Source organism: Sander lucioperca, chromosome 18, assembly GCF_008315115.2.
Source record: "Sander lucioperca isolate FBNREF2018 chromosome 18, SLUC_FBN_1.2, whole genome shotgun sequence".
Lineage (NCBI taxonomy): Eukaryota > Metazoa > Chordata > Actinopteri > Perciformes > Percidae > Sander > Sander lucioperca.
Window position 1 is genome coordinate 11,217,588 of NC_050190.1, and position 18,956 is coordinate 11,236,543.

At 41.0% G+C, this 18,956-nt stretch overlaps 3 protein-coding genes across 4 annotated transcripts in view; 2 read left to right on the forward strand and 1 right to left on the reverse strand.

The window, feature by feature from the left end:
• Positions 1 to 512: 512 nt before the first annotated feature.
• Positions 513 to 6,057, reverse strand: cmpk2 (cytidine monophosphate (UMP-CMP) kinase 2, mitochondrial). The gene is made up of 5 exons (XM_031279295.2): positions 5,350 to 6,057; positions 4,935 to 5,049; positions 4,333 to 4,534; positions 3,914 to 4,147; positions 513 to 1,449 (listed from the first exon to the last, which is right to left on the reverse strand). Exons 1-5 carry the CDS (start codon positions 5,938 to 5,940, stop codon positions 1,329 to 1,331), a joined length of 1,263 nt encoding a protein of 420 aa, XP_031135155.1. The 5' UTR covers positions 5,941 to 6,057; the 3' UTR covers positions 513 to 1,328.
• A 747-nt stretch (positions 6,058 to 6,804) lies between these two features.
• rsad2 (radical S-adenosyl methionine domain containing 2) lies at positions 6,805 to 10,057 on the forward strand. The gene is made up of 6 exons (XM_031279296.2): positions 6,805 to 7,207; positions 7,296 to 7,457; positions 7,626 to 7,855; positions 7,947 to 8,096; positions 9,198 to 9,230; positions 9,390 to 10,057. Exons 1-6 carry the CDS (start codon positions 6,919 to 6,921, stop codon positions 9,552 to 9,554), a joined length of 1,029 nt encoding a protein of 342 aa, XP_031135156.1. The 5' UTR covers positions 6,805 to 6,918; the 3' UTR covers positions 9,555 to 10,057.
• Positions 10,058 to 10,909: 852 nt separating this feature from the next.
• The window catches only part of rnf144aa (ring finger protein 144aa), a 34,681-nt gene continuing 26,634 nt past the window's right edge, over positions 10,910 to 18,956 (forward strand). The window contains exons 1-2 of one of the 2 annotated variants that reach the window (XM_031279298.2): positions 10,916 to 11,038; positions 11,302 to 11,516. Coding sequence is in view for 1 of the 2 variants with exons in the window: in XM_031279297.2 (XP_031135157.1) it covers positions 10,974 to 11,038 (65 nt within the window). In the remaining variant the exon portion in view is untranslated. Of the gene's footprint in view, positions 11,039 to 11,301; positions 11,517 to 18,956 lie in introns of both variants that reach the window. The other variant, XM_031279297.2, reaches the window with a different exon arrangement.

Sequence of the window (18,956 nt, forward strand, 5' to 3'; positions counted from 1 at the left end):
ATGACACCTTATTTTAGTTTATGTGATTACACGTGATAGTATGATTTGCATCCACAGCACCTCTCCACTCAGTAAAACATTGGATTGCCGTAATTGGTAGTAGGAGTAATCCATGCGCTTATGTGGGGGAGCACTGGAATGACATTGATATACAGCTCTTCATTAATTGCCATATGAATAGGGTCTGCAGTGGTTGGCGCTCTGCTGATGCATCACAGTAAAAGAGATGGGTCACTCTGTCTTCTCCAGCCCGCAGCTTTGCCAAGCTCATAATTACTAAAACCTCCAATTAATCTTCCCATCACATAGGCCAAATATACACTTATATATATATATATATATATATATATATATATATATATATATATATATATATATATATATATATACAGATTTACAGTATATGCTCTAAGTAAATGTGCAGGCTTGTGTGTGTGTTTACACAAGTAGGAGTGAGAATGTGCATTTATGTGTCCGCACTTGTAATTGAAAATCAAGTACAAACAGCACTCTATGTTCTCAGTGTACTCTATAGCTCCACAGGTTATCAATACAAGCGGCATCAGTTTTGTCAATATCACACAGTTGAACTAAAGGGAATTGCCATCTGCAGTGCATTGCAAAAAGGACTCTTATTTTGTAATGAAAAAAACAAACAAAAAAAACAGACATTATCACTTAATGAGAGACAAAGTATTTAGTGTCATTTTTTTTTTTATTTGAAACACATTTTTTTTTAACAAATTAAAAGTATTTAGTTTGAATTGGATCCTTTTCATTGTGTTCATTCTTGCAGGTCTATTGTATATTTTGACATTTGGATTTTGCCTATATAAGCACTGACTGGTGCTTATATCAATGTTTCTATCCATTTTCTCGATGTCGGTCCAAATACAAGTGGTAGTCAATAAGCGCAGCTACACTTTGTCTGAAGGCTACACTGTCTGATTTCTGAGAGGGCACAACAGCAGTTAAGTGCACACTTCTTATTGACAATACTTTTGTGTGTGTGTGTGTGTGTGTGTGTGTGTGTGTGTGTGTGTGTGTGTGTGTGTGTGTGTGTGTGTGTGTGTGTGTGTTTGTGTGTGTGTCCGAATTTGTGCATGCTTGTGTGTCTATATGAATATGTATTTCTGATTGTAGCATGTAGTTCTGGCCCCTGGCCATTCAACCTTTACTCATTCTGAAAAGAATCTCTTCTCCACACTCCAATCTGGCCACCATTCCTCCTACTAGTGCATTGACAACACCTTACTGGCACCCAGTGGTGAATGGAGGTACTACATTCACTTGATGTTTGGCTGACAGCAGGGAGGATGGAGAACTGTTTATAAGTGGCATTTGCCCCTAATTAAAAGCAGCACTTCTTGGAGCACTTGGTCTGTAGAAGGACTAGCATCCACAGTGACACATGCTGGGCCCCTGATCCTCTGGTAAGCCTTCTCCACTCTGCAGAGACACACAAACACATTGGTCAACAAGTGAAGAAAATAAGCATATAAACACAGCAAATGACACTTTACACTGGATAATATTTTTTAGGACAATTTTGAGTATTCTGACTGCTCACACTTTTGGTGAACAGTGAGGAGAGTGATACAATACATAACATGTGAGAAATTTAATATGAGAAACAACACAGATGGCTCAGGGAGTGCAGCCATTTCCTGAGACAAATGAAGAACAGTCCTTGTGATAGTGATTGACCAAGTCTGCAGAATCTCTCACTCTCTCAGCGGCAGACAGTCAACTCCCTCCATTTTCTAATTCTGCTGGCCCAACATCTGGCTGTCCCATGTGGAAAGGCCATTATGTCAGGATAGAGGATGAATGAAAGTAGCCATCGACCTGTCTGCGTAGCGACTATCTGGGCAGCCAGTGCCTTGCGAGTTTTGACCAGCTTAATGGACCACAACAGCTCAGCAACTAATCACCTGTTCTTTCTCATCAGCTGCTTCCCCCACGGGACAGTAATTGATTGTTAAGTGTTTGATGGATCAGACTCAGACTCAGACTGAGCTGACCTGACTCAGTGGAACGTGCAGTACAGTTTGTAGCCCATCTGTGGTTTCATGTTTTTACACTCAGAGAACTTTTTTCATCACAGACTGTAGAGCATTTGTCCACACATGTCACATCACTAACTGTGTCTACTGAGGGTTTTTTCTCTCTCTCTTTCCATCATTACCCACTCTGTGTAACATACAGTAGTATTACTGTGGACCTCAGTCTGATTAATAGAATGTGTGTATAATGCAATCTCAAAGACACCTACAGAACCATAATTATGTTGCAACATAGGCCTACTAATAATTCTCATATTATCAAATTATTTAGGCTTTTTGTACATATTATTTGGTAATATTTTTGTCTTAAACTATATATTTTTTAAAACAGGTGGACATTTTAGATCAGTGGTTCCCAACCTGGGGTCCGGGGACCCCTAAGGGGGGCGGCAAAGATCACAGGGGGGGCGCAAGTCTTTATCTGGTTTGAGGTTGAGGTAAAAAAAAAATATTTGCACATGTTAAACAAATTATGATAAATATATAATGTATACAAAAGTCTGTATAAAAACTATATATTTTAGTTCTCGCTTAAACTTGTAGGCAGGCTACTTAGTAGGCCAGACCTCTGGGACCTCTTAACCTGTGACCCTTGCTGTCATCAAGTCAGCTGCTAGCTGCTATTATACTCGTTTTTCCTGCCGCCACGGCATCACTATTTTATGAACGAAACATGGCGGAGAAACGTAAAAGTGCTGATAACTCCTCTATATCAAAAAAGAAAGTAAGGGAAAGTTACCTCAACTTCGGTTTCAGAGGGGGGGCTCAGCTTTTCTTAGACACAAGTAGGGGGGGCGCCAAGGAAAAAAGGTTGGGAACAACTGTTTTAGATGAAATAGTTGTTTCCAGAGCAAATTCACGTGTGCAATTTTCTAACGAGGCAGATAACTGGTGGTATGATGATTACAATTGAAGGAATCTCTTGTAACTAGTTTACTTGCTTTGCAAACAATTAAAATGAACTCAACCTCTTGCTTTAGAAAAAAGTAATACCAGTATGTGTGCTGAAAAGAGGATTAATCCATTAGTCGATCTCCAAAAAAATGAAATGCCAACTGCTTTAATAATAAGACATCAAATCACAAACATATGATATTTATCTCAAATCTGAGCATTTGTTTTTGTTGTGTATGACTGTAAATTGAATAACTCTGGGTTTTGGACTTTTGGCAACACATAACACGTAATTTGAAGACATCACCTTGGGTTTCTTTTCACAATTTTCTGATATTTTGCAGACCAAACAATAGTCTCGCTTTGCCAGACATTCCTCCACAGCGCTGCGGAGGAGGGTCTGGCTAGTCCACATAGAAATCCGGGATGGGAGAAAAACATGCTCTCGTTTATTGGCATTTCTTTTAAACCAATCACAATCGTCTTGGGCGGTGATAAGCGCCGAGCCTTGCCACGGTGCCGCTGCAAAATAGCCTCGCAAAGGAACTTGTTTTAGTGGAACATGTGTGCGTTCAAAGGTTGTTTCAGTCATGCAACAGAAAACTCAGATTGGACAGATAGTCTAGCTAACTGTCTCATTTTATCCTGCAGAGATCTGAGGAGCAGTTAACCATAGTCCTCAAAAATCGACCGGAGTTTAAAATTACAACAAAGAAAGCGGAAGGTAATGAGATATCCGAAAACAGACAGGAAAGAGTGAAATCCGGCGGAATTTCTGGCAGAACGAGAGCAATCCCAGAAGTGGAAGGTCGTGGATATAGACTAACCAAACAATAAATCAATGAATCAAAGAAGTAATCGGCAGATTTGTTGATAATGAAAATAATTAACTCTACCCAGTATTTGAAATGCCTAATTGTCATGTAATGTCATATGTAATCCAAATATCTTACTTGAGTCTGAAAAGCTGGTTGTCGTCCAGCTCTTGCTCCTCTTCAGTCTTTCCTTGACCTCTGTTCCTCAGCCTCCTCTTCCTCTCCTCGGGGTCCAGGGTGAGTAAGACCACCAGGCTGGGCTGGAGCAGGTCACTGGGCCAACGGTAAATCTCTGAATCCTCCGCTGGCAGGTTACACACTGCACCACTCACTGCTGTGGCAATGGCATACGCTGCTGTGCTGTGCCAGAATCTGGAGACAGATAGTGGATGGTGGATTGAAAGGTGATCAGGTAACTCACAGGTGGAGTAGGATATGTTAAACATTGAAGTGTAGGTCTAGATCCTAGTGGAATGTCTCTATTGCCCCTGCTATCTCAAAACAGGTCACAAAACAGGCAAATGTCACAACACCTGCAACATCTCAGCTGTCTTTACCTGTCAACGATGACAGGTGTCTTCATGCCCTCCTGGCCTATTTGTTCTGCTGTGATGTAGTTTGCCAGAGCGTAGAAGGCCCTGCGGATGAGGGGCGGCTCCCGATCAAAGCGGGCCCTCATGGGGGACAGACACTGGGGAGGGGATGGCAAAAGACAGGCCCCAAGAGTATCCCTCAGAGACTCAGTCAGAGTGGTTTTACCTGTGATGGGGAGAGGGAGGGAAGAATCACCTCAAATACAAAAGAAGAAACACAAAGGCTGGGAGAGTTTTCAGAGAACAAAAAAGCAGAGGTCATCCCATTTTTCCTTTTTAAATGTAATAAGGGACCGGAGTGACTCTTAAAAAGTTAAAACTCCCATCCTACCTACAGCACATGGTCGAGTTTTCATGAGGTTTGCAAAGAGAATTAGATGAGCGAGCTCTTCAATAAACCATTTTCACAGTGATGTAACTTTCCTGAGGTCATGATACATGATATTCCATTAGGCAAAGCTCGCTGGCAGATAATGGCTTTAGCAGAGACCAACTGGCCATCACTTTAGCAAGACATCTATACATCAGACTGATCCCATATTTATTTATGAGGTAATGGCATTAACCTGTGGCATCCAGGCCCTCTATGACAATAACAGGGAAGTCTGGTTTACTTCTGGCCTCCGCTCTGCTGGCCAGCAGCTCCAGCACAGACTTCGCCTCTGGGATGATGTCACCACACTGCAGAACAGACACAAAAAAAAATGCTGCTGTGAGAGTGAGGAAGGAGGGAGTCATGGACAGTTGTGCGCATGAACACACACACTACTGGCCACCTGGCACTGATAGATAAAGGGAAGCATTAAGAGCATAAACTGTACAGTCTATGATTAAGAGCCACATTGGGCTACACTGCTATACCTCCCTCTACCACCAGAGTGTGCCATGTTGCCATATCTTGCGAATTAAGCAATATTTCTACAGTATTACTTTATGTAATTGTAAGACAAGTCTGTGCATATCATAATAGACTATAATAACCTTTTTTAGAATTCCATAGGCCTCCTCAAAACTGTAGAAAACATCAGAATTGATTATGTTGAGAGTAGATGGGTGATATTCTGGCGCTTCTGAGGGTACCACATAGTAATCCTTTGACATTTCCATCGTTTGGCTGTCTGCATGAGACCACAGGTGCTGAGTCCACAGTTGACCGCCTTCACCCCTCAAGTATGAACACACAAGCACCGGGTCACGCTGTATTAAATCTCGCAATAGTCGCTCTGTCGGGGATGAGCTCTCAGAATTATCGTTTAAAAAGTACCCCTTTAAGAGAGAATCCTTGACATTTGGCAGGAATGAGGACATGGGAGACAAATGACACTCTGGAGGCAAGTCTCTCAACAATTTGTCTTTCAGCTCCCCGTAAAACCTGGCAAGTCTGATTCTGTCGCTGCTGCAGACAAGGAGAGAGTAACACCTTCCATAGTTTGGTATTTTTCTGAACACCCGGGGCACCTCTTCTCCCCGGTGCTTTTCTTGAGTTGAAAAGTAGAAGGGTGCTCCATCCAGCTCCACTGAAAAAATACGAGAGGACCACTGAGGAAGGACAGACATTGTGCGCCGTGCCATTTGTTTGACCGGACGTATATTGATCGGTTTCCAGTTTGCTTTAATGAAACTGACTGCGAGGCATTATAAGCTGACAGCTGCATGGAAAACGAAAGTCACTGCGCCAAATAGAGAAAAAGAAACTTAGCCTCCACTATCAGCCTGATAAGTTTCGTTTCAGGCTCTATCAGATGGGTTGCGACAGTTATTGCTGTTTCAGATAAATGCTTTCCTGGGCTCTAAGTTATGTTTTAAGAAGACGTGTCAGAGTCACCAGATGAAATATCTGCTGGATGTGTCACAGTAAGGTGTGTCTCTTTCACATCTTAGCAGGTGCTTCTCATATCCTCAGGTGGGACATTATTTAAGGGGTGATGTAGGCCTAGGGAAAAAAAGGAAAATGGGTTAAATTAGTATTAATTAATATTAAGGAAACAGAAATGATTAAGGGTGGGCTTGCAGAGAAAACAAAATCCCTCTCTATTGCTCTGAAAACTGCAAACTTTTATTGACACTAATTAATAGGCTATATGGCTGAAGACGTGCCAAGGATGCAGACCCAGGCACGAAATCATTGACAACGTCAGCAGGCAACTCAAACAAGCATTTGAGTGCTTTGTTTCTGTTTTAAAAGTCATCAAAAGCAGTGTTAAAAACTGCATTATTATATTTAAAAATCATATAAATATTATCCACATAATGTATCCTGTAAACTCCACATGACGTTCCTAATTCTCATCACTTTTGCATCTGTATAATGATTAATAATAAATAATGGACGCATTATAATTTCGACCGCAGCATTACATTTTATCACTGCACGTGATCTGACCCAGCTGGGTTTCGTTTTCGATGTTTGTAAACAGAAACTATCGATACGCTCAGCTGATTTTCCTGAGTTTCCTTCTCTGTTGACAAGGAGTGCCCTGCAGCCCTTTATTTAAGACGCGTCAACATCCACAGTGCGAACACAGAAAGTGTGATACGGCTGGTTTGAAGATGCAGTTCTCCTCTGTGGTCACGTCTCCGATGCTGCTGCTGCAGCTCTGCATCAGCACCCTGCACTACATTTTGGCCAGCGTCTTTTCAACAGTTTGTTACTGGAGAACAACCTCACCTGTTGTGGACCAAAGAAAAGTCCGAAATGCCACGACTCCAACTAGTGTCAACTATCATTTTACACGCAAGTGTAATTACAAATGTGGATTTTGTTTCCACACTGCTAAAACATCCTTCGTCCTGCCTCTAGAGGAAGCCAAGAGGGGCCTGAAACTCCTGAAGGAATCAGGTAAGTTTGACAGATCGGTATATTCTGCTCTTGTGTGTGTGGTGTCAAACCTCTTGCATGCAGTTAAATTCAACGCTCTGTTTGTTAGGCATGGAAAAGATCAACTTCTCTGGAGGAGAGCCTTTCTTGCCCGATAAAGGAGAGTTTCTGGGGAAATTAGTCCAGTACTGTAAACAGGACCTCCAGCTCCCGAGTGTCAGCATCGTCAGCAATGGAAGCATGATCAAAGAAACATGGTTTCAGAAATATGGTAAGACTACAATGTGTCAACTTTGGTGGACAAATTAATTCTTCTTCTTCTTTTTTTTTTTTTTTACCATATTGCACACTAGTTGGGAGCATATTTTAGTCTAAGAACAAATATGCCTTTATTTGGCACCAATGCATGATCTGAAAACCGATGCTCTCTCTCCACCAGGTGACGATCTAGACATCCTGGCTATCTCCTGTGACAGTTTTGATGAAGCAACCAACCAGCTGATTGGCAGAGCACAGGGCAAGAAGAGCCACGTCGACAACCTGCACAAGATCAGGAACTGGTGCCAGCAGTACAAAGTGGCATTTAAAATCAACTCGGTCATCAACACCTTCAACGTGGACGAAGACCTGACGGAGAACATCCTCCAGCTTAACCCAGTCCGCTGGAAGGTAACGACCGAAAGGGAGAGTGGATAATGTTAGCGTATATGGCATCTTGACACACATAGTCACTCTCTCTGTCTGTGCTTCCTGTATTCAGGTGTTTCAGTGTCTGCTGATTGATGGGGAAAATGCAGGAGAGAGCGCCCTGAGAGAGGCAGAGAGGTTCGTCATCAGTGAGCAGCAGTTTCAGGAGTTTCTGGATAGACACAGCAGCGTCTCCTGCCTGGTTCCTGAGTCAAATGAGAAGGTATGGAATTAGAATATTATCAGTGTTATTATCAGTGGCAACAAATATGACTGTAGATATGTTTAAATGCTCTACACATCTTATTTTGGGTAGGTACAGAACATGAACTGTGATATAAATCAGTAAATAGAATTAGGGCTATGCTGACAGTAACAACATTTTAATATTGAGATACATTTCTAAAGAGACAGCTTAAAGAGACAAGTTAAATCTCACCAAAATCTGTCACATTTTAATAAACAAGTGAAAATTAGGCATAAGTTGTAGAGTTTATATATCATTATATGATTATTGCCATAACATTAATAATACCCACGTTATTCATTCTTACATAATATTCCCATTTACTGCCAATATAGAGCACTCTGCCACCCGCCTTCCTGATTTTACAATCCAGGGTATGAATGGGGAATAATCCAAATGCACCCATCACACTGTGCACATCAGTTTGCAAATACAAATAAGAGTGGAGTTCTGTGTAAATGTAGAGTACTATACAAACACTAGGGCTGGGCGATAGGGAGGAAATCAGATAACACGATATTCTTGGCCAAATACCTCGATATTGATATTGTGGCGATATTCTAGGGTTGACAATTGGTGCTTTAACAAAATATCTTCACACTTAGAGTTTAGATAAGTAATCATCAGTAATGTGGACATAATGTCTAAGTGGGGAAAAGGCAATAATAGAACAGCTAGAACAGTCTGGTAAGTTCAGAAAAGTACATCACTTTCCTGTAATGCAGCCTTTAAAACCAGGAAAAGACAACACTTATGTCATATCACGATATTACGATATCCAAAATCTAAGACGATAGCTAGTCTCATATCACGATATCGATATAATATCGATATACTGCCCAGCCCTAACAAACACAATGTTCAAGTAGCACGTCAGTCATATTCATTGGACAAAGGCCCAAACAAAATGTGTCGTGGTGGCAGAGACAAACTCATCCTGCATCTTGTCAGAAATAATACTGGAACATTGTGTTTTGGGAGTGGAGCCACATCAGCAGTGTTGTTAGCATGTAAATAGTAAGATGCCAGGCCGTTGACTAACATAACTGATGTTTCTGGTTTTGCTTGTCTTCACAGATGAGGAATTCCTACCTGATCCTGGATGAATATGTAAGTACTGTATTGTGTTTGGACTTAACACACTCCTCTTAGAATACTACTAACTACTTTTCATTTTCTTTGCCTTCTAACTGTATAATACACAGGTGACTTATCACATCTAATAGGCATATAAATGTGTAATTGATTCACTCTTTCTTCTTTTTTCAGATGCGTTTTCTGGACTGTCGAGAGGGAAGGAAGGACCCGTCCAAGTCCATCCTTGATGTCGGTGTGAAGGAGGCCATTTGCTTTAGTGGCTTTGATGAAAAGATGTTTCTTAAGAGAGGAGGGAAATATGTGTGGAGCAAAGCCGACATGAAGCTGGAGTGGTGAAAACCTACATCTCGATTTTGATTTACCTTTGCGGAGTGATTGCACAGATCATTTGATTTTGTTTAATTGCATATATGTGTGTGTGTGTGTGTGTGTGTGTGTGTGTGTGTGTGTTTTTATTTACATGTGTTACTTACAACTTACTGCTCTACTTACAGTTGTTGTAAAACAGTGTTAAAAGATGTTAAATTCAATATTGAGTATATATATATATATATATATATATATATATATATATATATATATATATACTGTATATATGTGTGTGTTGTATATGTATATTGTTTTCTTGCACTGCGGACACTTCTGTGAGCAAATATGATTTACTAAAATATTTTTTATAAAAAATATGAAAAGTGTTTTTCATTTTATTTTGGTATGCATGCATGGAGCATGTAGCACTATAAATTCTCATAAGACATCCCCTTCTTCCTATATGGCCAATTAAAAGCCAGTCTGAAGGTCCTGGCATTAGATATACAGCCATAAGCTGACATGAAGAAAAAAAACCCATTATACATCATATATGGTTAAACAACTTCAATATAACTACATTTTGTTCATGAACAATTTGTTTCCTGACATCTGTCCCACTAGAGCACAAACCAGTCACACCAGCGCCTGTAATAGCATGATATAACTTATAATAATTTGCTAAATTGTGTTAGCAACCTGATAAACAAATGCTGTTCAAACATAAAGTACATTTAAATTCTTCTATTTTGCCTTCGTTGGTAAATGGACATTTTATAAGGAAGTTAAACTGAGAGAAAACATGTAGCAGTATGTTTTATTTTTAGGTTGGTGGACTGTGTGAACACCAGAGATAACAATGGAAATAAGTCCAGGACTTTATCGTTCTATCCCTGACAATATATCACTATGTCGTCAATAAAATAAAAAAAAAAACTTCACGTGAGGTCATACACAAAGGTTTCACTTCAGTCCTGCAACTGAATGAAATGAAACTTAAGGGCCTCTGGAGTTCAGGAGAACATACTCTGTTTTATCAGCTGATTGTTTTAAAGGGGTTAATTCACTCAAATTCACCAAAAAACATTGTTTTTATGCTTATGCATGATACACATGCTGATGACAATTGGTTTTAATACGGAGGCAAATGCAATATAGTGTGTGCTGCTCACATTGAAACTAGAACTTCATTCACCTCCACTGCATTAGGGTTGTATCATTTGTCCATGATATCTGCAAACTACAGCGTCTGCATGGCTTTATACCACTAGAGGGAAGTGAGCAAATATGTATTGAACCGAGTCTTGGAGAAAAAAAAAAAAAAAAAAAAGAAAAAAGGCGATTGCAGTATTTCGACAGCAAGAGGCGCTGTCGTTTATAAAAAGGCGGTAGGTCGGTGCTGAGCTCTCCTTAGCGGCAGCAGACGGGGAAGCCTCTCACGAATAAATGGCGTCCCTCCAGTGCGGAGCAGCTGATTTCCTACCGAGCACGGCAGCACGAACGGTGGAGAGGTAAACACACCGCCTCCGGATTTCTTTGCAACAATATAGCCTTTTGCTTTTCGCAGGATTCGTGTAGCAGTGACGGCTGTACGTTGCGCACTCTTCAGTAATCGAGATTAGACCGCTGTTCCGGGTGTACAAACAGTCCTACTGTCAAGCAAAACATATAGGAGAGTGTCAGCTGCAGTTTGTGCTTCCCTCTGGTTTGCTTGTTTATCTTCGCTGCTTCCCCCCCCCCCTGCCGTTGGTTGTTGGTGTTAGTGTTTCACCAGGGCCTGATCTCAGGCGCTGTAGGCAACAGTAGCAGGTCAAATGTTTCCATCCCGACTTTGGAGAGACACATAATGAACATGGGCATCACCCCTTCAGAGATATCCTCCTCCGCCTGACTGGTTGGCCGCATCTTCGTTAATCCCATTCAGGAGATCATCTTTTCAACCCTTACTTGAGGTTACACCATCAAGACGGCGTTATCTCAGAAAGCCAGGTAAGGTTTTGCGCTTTTATTCAGTGTAACGTTAACACAGATGTAGCAGCCTGTAATCTGTCTCAATTAGAAACTACTGTCGCATTTTATTTTCGCCATTTTCTCGTTTTTGCAGCAAGATATGCTGCACTTTGGCTCACAGTCAGACTACCTGCGGTGTCTTACGTATAATTATGAAGTTTTAACTCTTTGTTGACCTATTTTTGAGTAAACAGCTGTCAGGAATATATGACAAAGCACTGGCTGCAGGTGTAGCTGCTTCAAAATGACATCAGTAAGGGTTCCAGTGTGTATGTGTGTTTCCATATGGCTGTTTGTTGCTGACACTTGATCAAAGTTGCTGCAATTGTTGTTCACCATAGCCCTTAAATCGTACTAGTTTGCCATAACAGCAGCTGCAAAGTGTTGCATCTGAACTCCAAGCATAACATGCTCAGAAATGGATTGCTCCACAAGAGCTCTGAAAGGTCACTCACTGCCCTGCCATTTTAAGCATCAGCCCCCCTCGAAGTACAGTCAGGTTATAGGCAAAGCTATGACACCAGGCGTTGGCCAAGGTTGGGACGTGTGTGTGTGTGTGTGTGTGTGGGTGTGTGTGTGTGTGTGTGTGTGTGTGTGTGTGTGGGTGTGTGTGGGTGTGGTAGGCCTACATGAAATTCATTTCTAATGTCTGTGCTACCTGTACATCGTGTTCTCATCTCTCTCCTCTCAGGTAGGCTAACATGTCTGTGTCTTGTCTTTTTTCAGCTAAGGAAGCCACAATATGGTCAGCTCTCTGTAAAAATAATAAGACATTACGCATTCAACTCACATTGAAACTTTGAAGACTGGGTGCTGGATCCTTAATGTCGATAATACCGGTAATAGGCAATTAGGACAGCACTCCAATTAATACCTTTTGTTGCACACAGACGTTTCTGGCAAGACGCCCTTTGGCGTGTTTCTCAGGCAATCTCAAACAATGCAGCAGCTTAATAGCTCCCTGTAAAGATATGTCCATTAAATGTCAGTATGTGGAGGTCAGTGTGTGGAGATTACAGCTGGTTTACTTTCACTTGGTGTGTTCAAGTGCCTGGTTTTGTCACTGAGCTAGCTTGAAATACATACTAACATATGAGGTCCATCCTGTGTTATAAACCTGGACTTTTAAGATCCCTCTCATTGTGTGCTATTGATTCTCTCTCCAGTTTCAGGCTTCTAGTCATTATCACAGGAGCTACATAGTGAAACACACACTTTCTCTCCCACACATATGAACACATATTTAGGGAATGTTCCACAAAGTGGAATTTGACTGACGTGCAGGCGATGTTGTGATGCACTTTTTCCACTCTCCTCTGAAAGAGTCCGTTCCCACTGGGGGAATAAATGCATCAAGCCACGACTTTGCTGCTGCTGCTGCTGCTGCTGCTGCACATTTGTTCAAAACAAGAGAAAGATGGTCTTGTACAAAACAGTTACGCATTCCTCAGAGTGACCAGCAGCAGTCAGCATGTTGGTTTGGAAGGTGGAGATGAGTTTACTTAAGAGTGAGAAGGAATGAGGTTACGATGCCCAGATTCCAGTCCAGTGGGAACACAGTTCAAATACAAACACACACACGGAAACATACGTGCACAGGTGTCCACATATGAAGGGTGCGTAATATAGACAAGGAGGGGCTGGGATTGTTTTGGTGGTGCTGGTCCATGGTGCTGCCTGACCTTGTAATAAAAAGTTTACTTGCTATATTTTTGAAAAGGATCTCTGCCGGATAGGTTAATGTGTTGGTGATAAGGCACTTTGGTAAACATAATGGATATTCTGATTCCAGGAAAGTCTGTAACTGGATTTGTTTTAGCATTAGGTTGGGCCTTTTGAGCAATCTTTAAACTGTTGTTCTGCAAAACAAAGCACCTGACAGTTTTGTAGTTTTTTTTATGGATGAAAATAATACAATAAGAGTAGTAACTTTAATATTGTTTTCTTTGCTGTAAATACTTTCTTGTGCTTCATTTGTAGGATGTCATTTTGGATTCTGTTGCAATCGCACAAGTGTGTCTGGGGAATAAACAAGGAAGTGCTTTGGTTTTTCCAGACCTGAAGAGGCTATCTGCCTGTGTAAGAGTTATAACTACTGTAGATCACACAGCAGCACCTAATGTTAAGGAGATTAGTCAGCTTGCAACATAGTTGATCTAGAAATGTGACAACTGTTTAGTTTAAGTTTAGTTAAACACTTAACTAGTGGTTAAAACTCAGTTAGTGTCAGTTCCTCGTTACCTAAGTCTTATTAGAGTGGTTTCACCCAGTTGAGGAGGGTCTGTGAGGGCAAGACAATACTGAATGTAAATCTTCTGTGGTTAGGTAACTGGCGTTTCTAAAGACACTTAGCTGTCTCAGATATACAGTACATTACTGCAGTGTACAACTTGTTGAATTGCTCTTTATATTCTAGTAACATTTACACGTCTGGTGAAGTCATTTAGGCATAATCTGACTACAGGGTTTTTACTCTGCCTTTATGCAGTCTGGTTGCCAAGGATTATGCAACATCTTAAATGCCATTTCAGCAAGGTTTTTGTGAGTGTTCAGGGTGGTGCTGACAGTTTCCAGGTGTACTGTGTGTGCATGTGGGGTTGAGGGGAGGGAAGTGTATAAACTAGACAGTCAACAATGCAATCACCCGAGTTCTAAATAGCTGGTGAAAATGATGTTCATTGCTCAGAGAGCGCTTTAGCTCTGTGTGTTATGGCTTCTATCCAGCCAGTGAAGTGTGTGTGTGTGTGTGTGTGTGTGTGTGTGTGTGTGTGTGTGTGTGTGTGTGTGTGTGTGTGTGTGTGTGTGTGTGTGTGTGTGTGTGTGTGTGTGTGTGTGTGTGTGTGTGTGTGTGAGATTTTGAACTGCTCTCGCAGGCTCCATTTTCACAGACAGGTAGGGCTCGTTATGTAGTAAGTGCACCACAGATTCTGCTGACCGTCTGACACGTTCCAAGATTTAGCATTTCAGGAATCTGTAAATTGCAGCAACGCATCAGGGTTGAGCGAGTCCCACACAAACAAGCAGCGAGAGTCCAGTCATTTTAGACCAGAAAAAGAGTGAACTTCATGTGACCATGCCAATGAGCTCAGTTCATATTCGGACATTGGAACAAAAAGCCATTTTCCTCTAATATAGAAAGCATGCTCTTAGGATTTCCTGTGACATACAAAATTGATTGTATGCGTCATACTATCTGTTGAGTGGCTTTCAAGCCGTGATACTTCAGCGCTATCCATCCATCCATACATGCATACTGACTGCCTACCTAATGCCAACAACAGCCAACATGTTTTTAGAAACTGATGCCATTGCAACTCTTTGCAATACATTTTTATTTGGGGGCAGACTCCTGCAGAAAATGGCATGGAAATAGATAATGGCACAATAAGTTACTTATGTGGAATTTGCCTTGGTGAATGGTGCATACATAAAACAAACATACATATTAAACATTAATATTAAATAAACAAATACAGAAACAAATGTATACATACAAAATAACTGTTGCATAAGAAAAAATAGGCTTAATGGGTTGAGTGCAGAATCTGCAAATAATATATAGTATGTGCAGATTCTCCAGGATGAAGGTTAATGCAAAGTGTAGTGACTGGGGATGTGGTGGGGTGGGGGGTATTTAAGGGTATTTTATTGTAAGATATTTCTAGTGCAACTATAATTTTTTACAGGAGGAAAATAAATGTCGAAAAAAGTTTCTAAAACATTTGCAGTTCAAATTGTTGCGTCTGTCCCATGCATTCACACTGCGTGGGCTTCTTTTTAAAGTTACTAATTTGGAAAAAAGTCAGGAAGGAATATTTTGTTGGAGGAGAGACTAGTTTTCCACCCAGGGTAGCCTCAGTAGACTATAGGCCAACAACAAATTATGTTTCATGTGCATTAAAGGGGTACAACTCACACTCCAGCTCGACTGGGAATTTGCTCTAACTATGTCTGTCTCTATCACTGATGCTCCCCACCTACACATAAAAACAGCCGAATAAACGTGTTCAGGCTTGTACTCTGCTGAAAGCCATTCTCTGAAATGTTGGAAATCACTACCTGAGGTATAGTAGATGAGTCAGGGGGTAGGGCTGTGATCTGGGAGTGGCAGTGGTGAGACAAAAGATGGTGCAACCTGGCATATACTTAATGACTGGGGAGAAGAAAACGGATGAGCGGCACAATGACTACGCCGATGTTCAGGACAGATCTGATTACATTACGACTCAGCCTGCTTTCAGTCTTTGGGCATATGCTCCTAAATAGCTATTAACTAGCTTATTTGTCTACCTTTGGAAGGGCCTGACTAATACTTGGCACACAGTTAGGGTCTAAGCACTAATGAAGAAGTCAGTCAAAAATAATTGCAACCGCATTCCAATTATTGCTGGGTGTAGTTTTCCACACAACATCGAAGTTACTTAGCTTTGCTGAGGACTTGGAGGTGTGCAGCCTACAACTCTTTATCTGACAGCTCACTGCGGTTGCTCCTTCTTGTTCCATTATCACCTTGGGAAAATAATAATAAAAAAAGATCCACTGCCCAAAAGATGCAGATGCTTTCTTGTTTTGTAGACACACTTTTGATAACCAATTGTGCTTAGTGCTAATCATGGTGACAAACCCATTGTGTCTTCTCTGGCTGCTCCACTATTAGCACACATTAGCAGTAACTTGAAGTAAAGTGAACAGCGAGGCAGACATCGTTTTCCTGTGAATCTTTCCTGCTTAGGTAGGCAATCTAAATCAGTGAGGGAATGGTGGACTCCGCCACTACCAATAAAAACTACTATATAGAAAAGTAATTTCTGATTGCAAATTCATTAAAAAAGCTATTGCAGAAAAAAAAGCCGACCATAGATGGTGTCAAAAATGGGGGTTGATTTCATGATAATCTTAAGGATTATAACTTTAACTGAGGTGAAAATGATTGGCAAGGTTTCTTTTTGTCCTTTTGTGATTTTACATTTCTGGGCAGTAGTAGTGGCCACAACGTGTCTGATCAGTTTGCCTTCACCACTGCTAGCACTTTGAGTTTGGCCTGCAGTGTCAGGTCCTTAGGAAGGATAATGCGACTACAGCTCAGCTCAGGGTATCTGAAAATAATAGTTTAATCAGTAATTCTGATAACCATTGCCTCCCAATCTTATTACTGTCAGATATCCTTGTAGAATAATTAATTATGTCCCAACCCTAATAGTCAGTGCTTCACTTGTGGCAGCTCTACCTGCACTCTCACTGACTTGAGAACGTAAACCTATAAAAACCTGAAGAGAATATACATGTCTGCATATGGGATATAACATCTCAAATAAGACCAAGCAAAGTGTATGCACTGTAATTTCATAAGAAAGCTGAGTAGATGAAGCAATCACTGCTCACAGCACTCCCTTGAAATGTGTCACCATTGTGTTGTAATTTCTCTTTTCTTCACTCTTTTGATATGTAAAGTCACACAGAGACATTTGCCTTTGGAGTGTTTCCTCTCCTCATTTTTAGTGGGTTTACATCCTTTGTGTATCAGCAACAAACCCAACAACAGGACGCCAGCGCATTTCCTAAGGTAGTTTTTGGCTTCCTCCTTTCCATTCTCCTGCAATAGGACTTAGAGACTGGGTTCGCTTTACAAGGCAGCAGCTCACCAAACAGCAAGGAGGGCAGAACAATGAGTGAGAGACAGAATGTGCTGCTGTGGTGAGATATACAAGATGTGAGAGAGCCCTCTGTGGCAGATGATATGTTGGAGTGTCCATGGAGACTGAAGGAAGGTAGCGAAAGAGGAGGCCTGAGATCCAGGGATGACACATGGAGCGTGACAATTCTTGAGTCTATATCGTTTTGTTTTGTCTGCATTGCCCCAACTCAGCGATTACTGAAATTACTCGTGAATTGTTTTTCCCACTGCTGGAGAGTGTCACCGTACTTTGCAGATTGACCTCGGAGTGCCTCTCTGTTTGAGTGGCTCTCTCCTCCCATGACCATGATAACTCTCTTGTCCAGTGGAATGATGGCAACCCTCACCGTGAAGCAGTCACACTCGTTAGTTTGGTACTAGCTTTGTAGTGTTCTCGTCAAACTGATTTCAGTGAAAGGACAAAACTGTTGATGTGATGACTCCGATTTAATTGTCTCAATAAGCATGCAATCACTTTTAAAGTGTAGTGAAATGGCACATATTGTTCGTCTTGCCTTGTTATGTGTACGCTAATTGCAGTTGTCACTGTGCCAATCACACACTGAATGTTGAACCTCCTCGAGGCATGTAAAAGAAATCAATTGCAAAGGTGATATTCATGATTTAAACATTTTTATTCAAGTTATCTTAGTCAAATTAAGGTAGGAATTTAGTCAGCATGATTGGATCAGACATGCATCAGTTATTATTTAACAAATTACATTTTTTGTAATTTCAGTGTTGCTACACGCAAATGGCAAGTGGTGGTGGAAAATTCAGCAAATATCCTATTTATATGTTTTTGTGGCTCTTATAAGGGGTTTTCTATGGGCTGCTACATGTTTTTTGGCTAGCGGCAATTGAGGCCTCTTTTTTGTTTTTCAGAAACACTGACAGCAGTATGCTGAAGTGTCCACTAGTTATGTCACTTTCAGACAGCCTGTTATAAGACCTCATTTGTTGTTTTTTTAGCAACTACCCTCGGCGGGTGTGAGCATGTTAGTTTGCTGTGTTGACGAAAATTGAGAATTCTTTGGAGAAAAGAACTGTCAATTTAGTAAAAGCCCCCATTAATAGACAACCAAGTGGGTTTGTTTTTTTGCATGTTGTTTTGGATGGAAATTCACAAGTAATTCTAATGGGGCTTACTTCAAAGATACAACTGGTAAAAAAACTGGCACAATAATCCAAATTAAGGCTACAACATTACCAAACAAAACTGAGTTTCGACACAGTACATTTTGCCAGTTTTGTTAGATTCTAGTACAAAGTGAATTCTGGATGGATGGATATAGCTGTCTTTAATGATATAACTGTCCTTAATGACAAAACAAAAATAACCCGTGATAACACAAATAAGAGAGCAGTTGAGTCCAAACATGTTTATAGAGGCCGAGGTTTCATGGCATTAGAAAAATGTCTGGATTGGGTGTGTGGAAGATTTTGCTTCTATAAATACAGTACAGGTAACATTTCAAGATTGTCAGAATATCCACAATAATGGCCTAAGAGTTTAATCAAATTATTCACTGTAATCTGGTAATGGTGTGCATGTTAACACATTGACTGAAGCCAGAGAGCAGTGAGTGACAACAGTTTGCCAGCAAAGTCGACCCTTTGCTCGGGCTTTCTGCATCTGTCAATAGAAATGGGCTCAATGTGGCACGCCTGTCATCTTGACTTAGCTTCTGAGACACTAATGTGAGCCTCGATGGCTTTTTTGGAGAGGAGAGCAGGCCCATTGT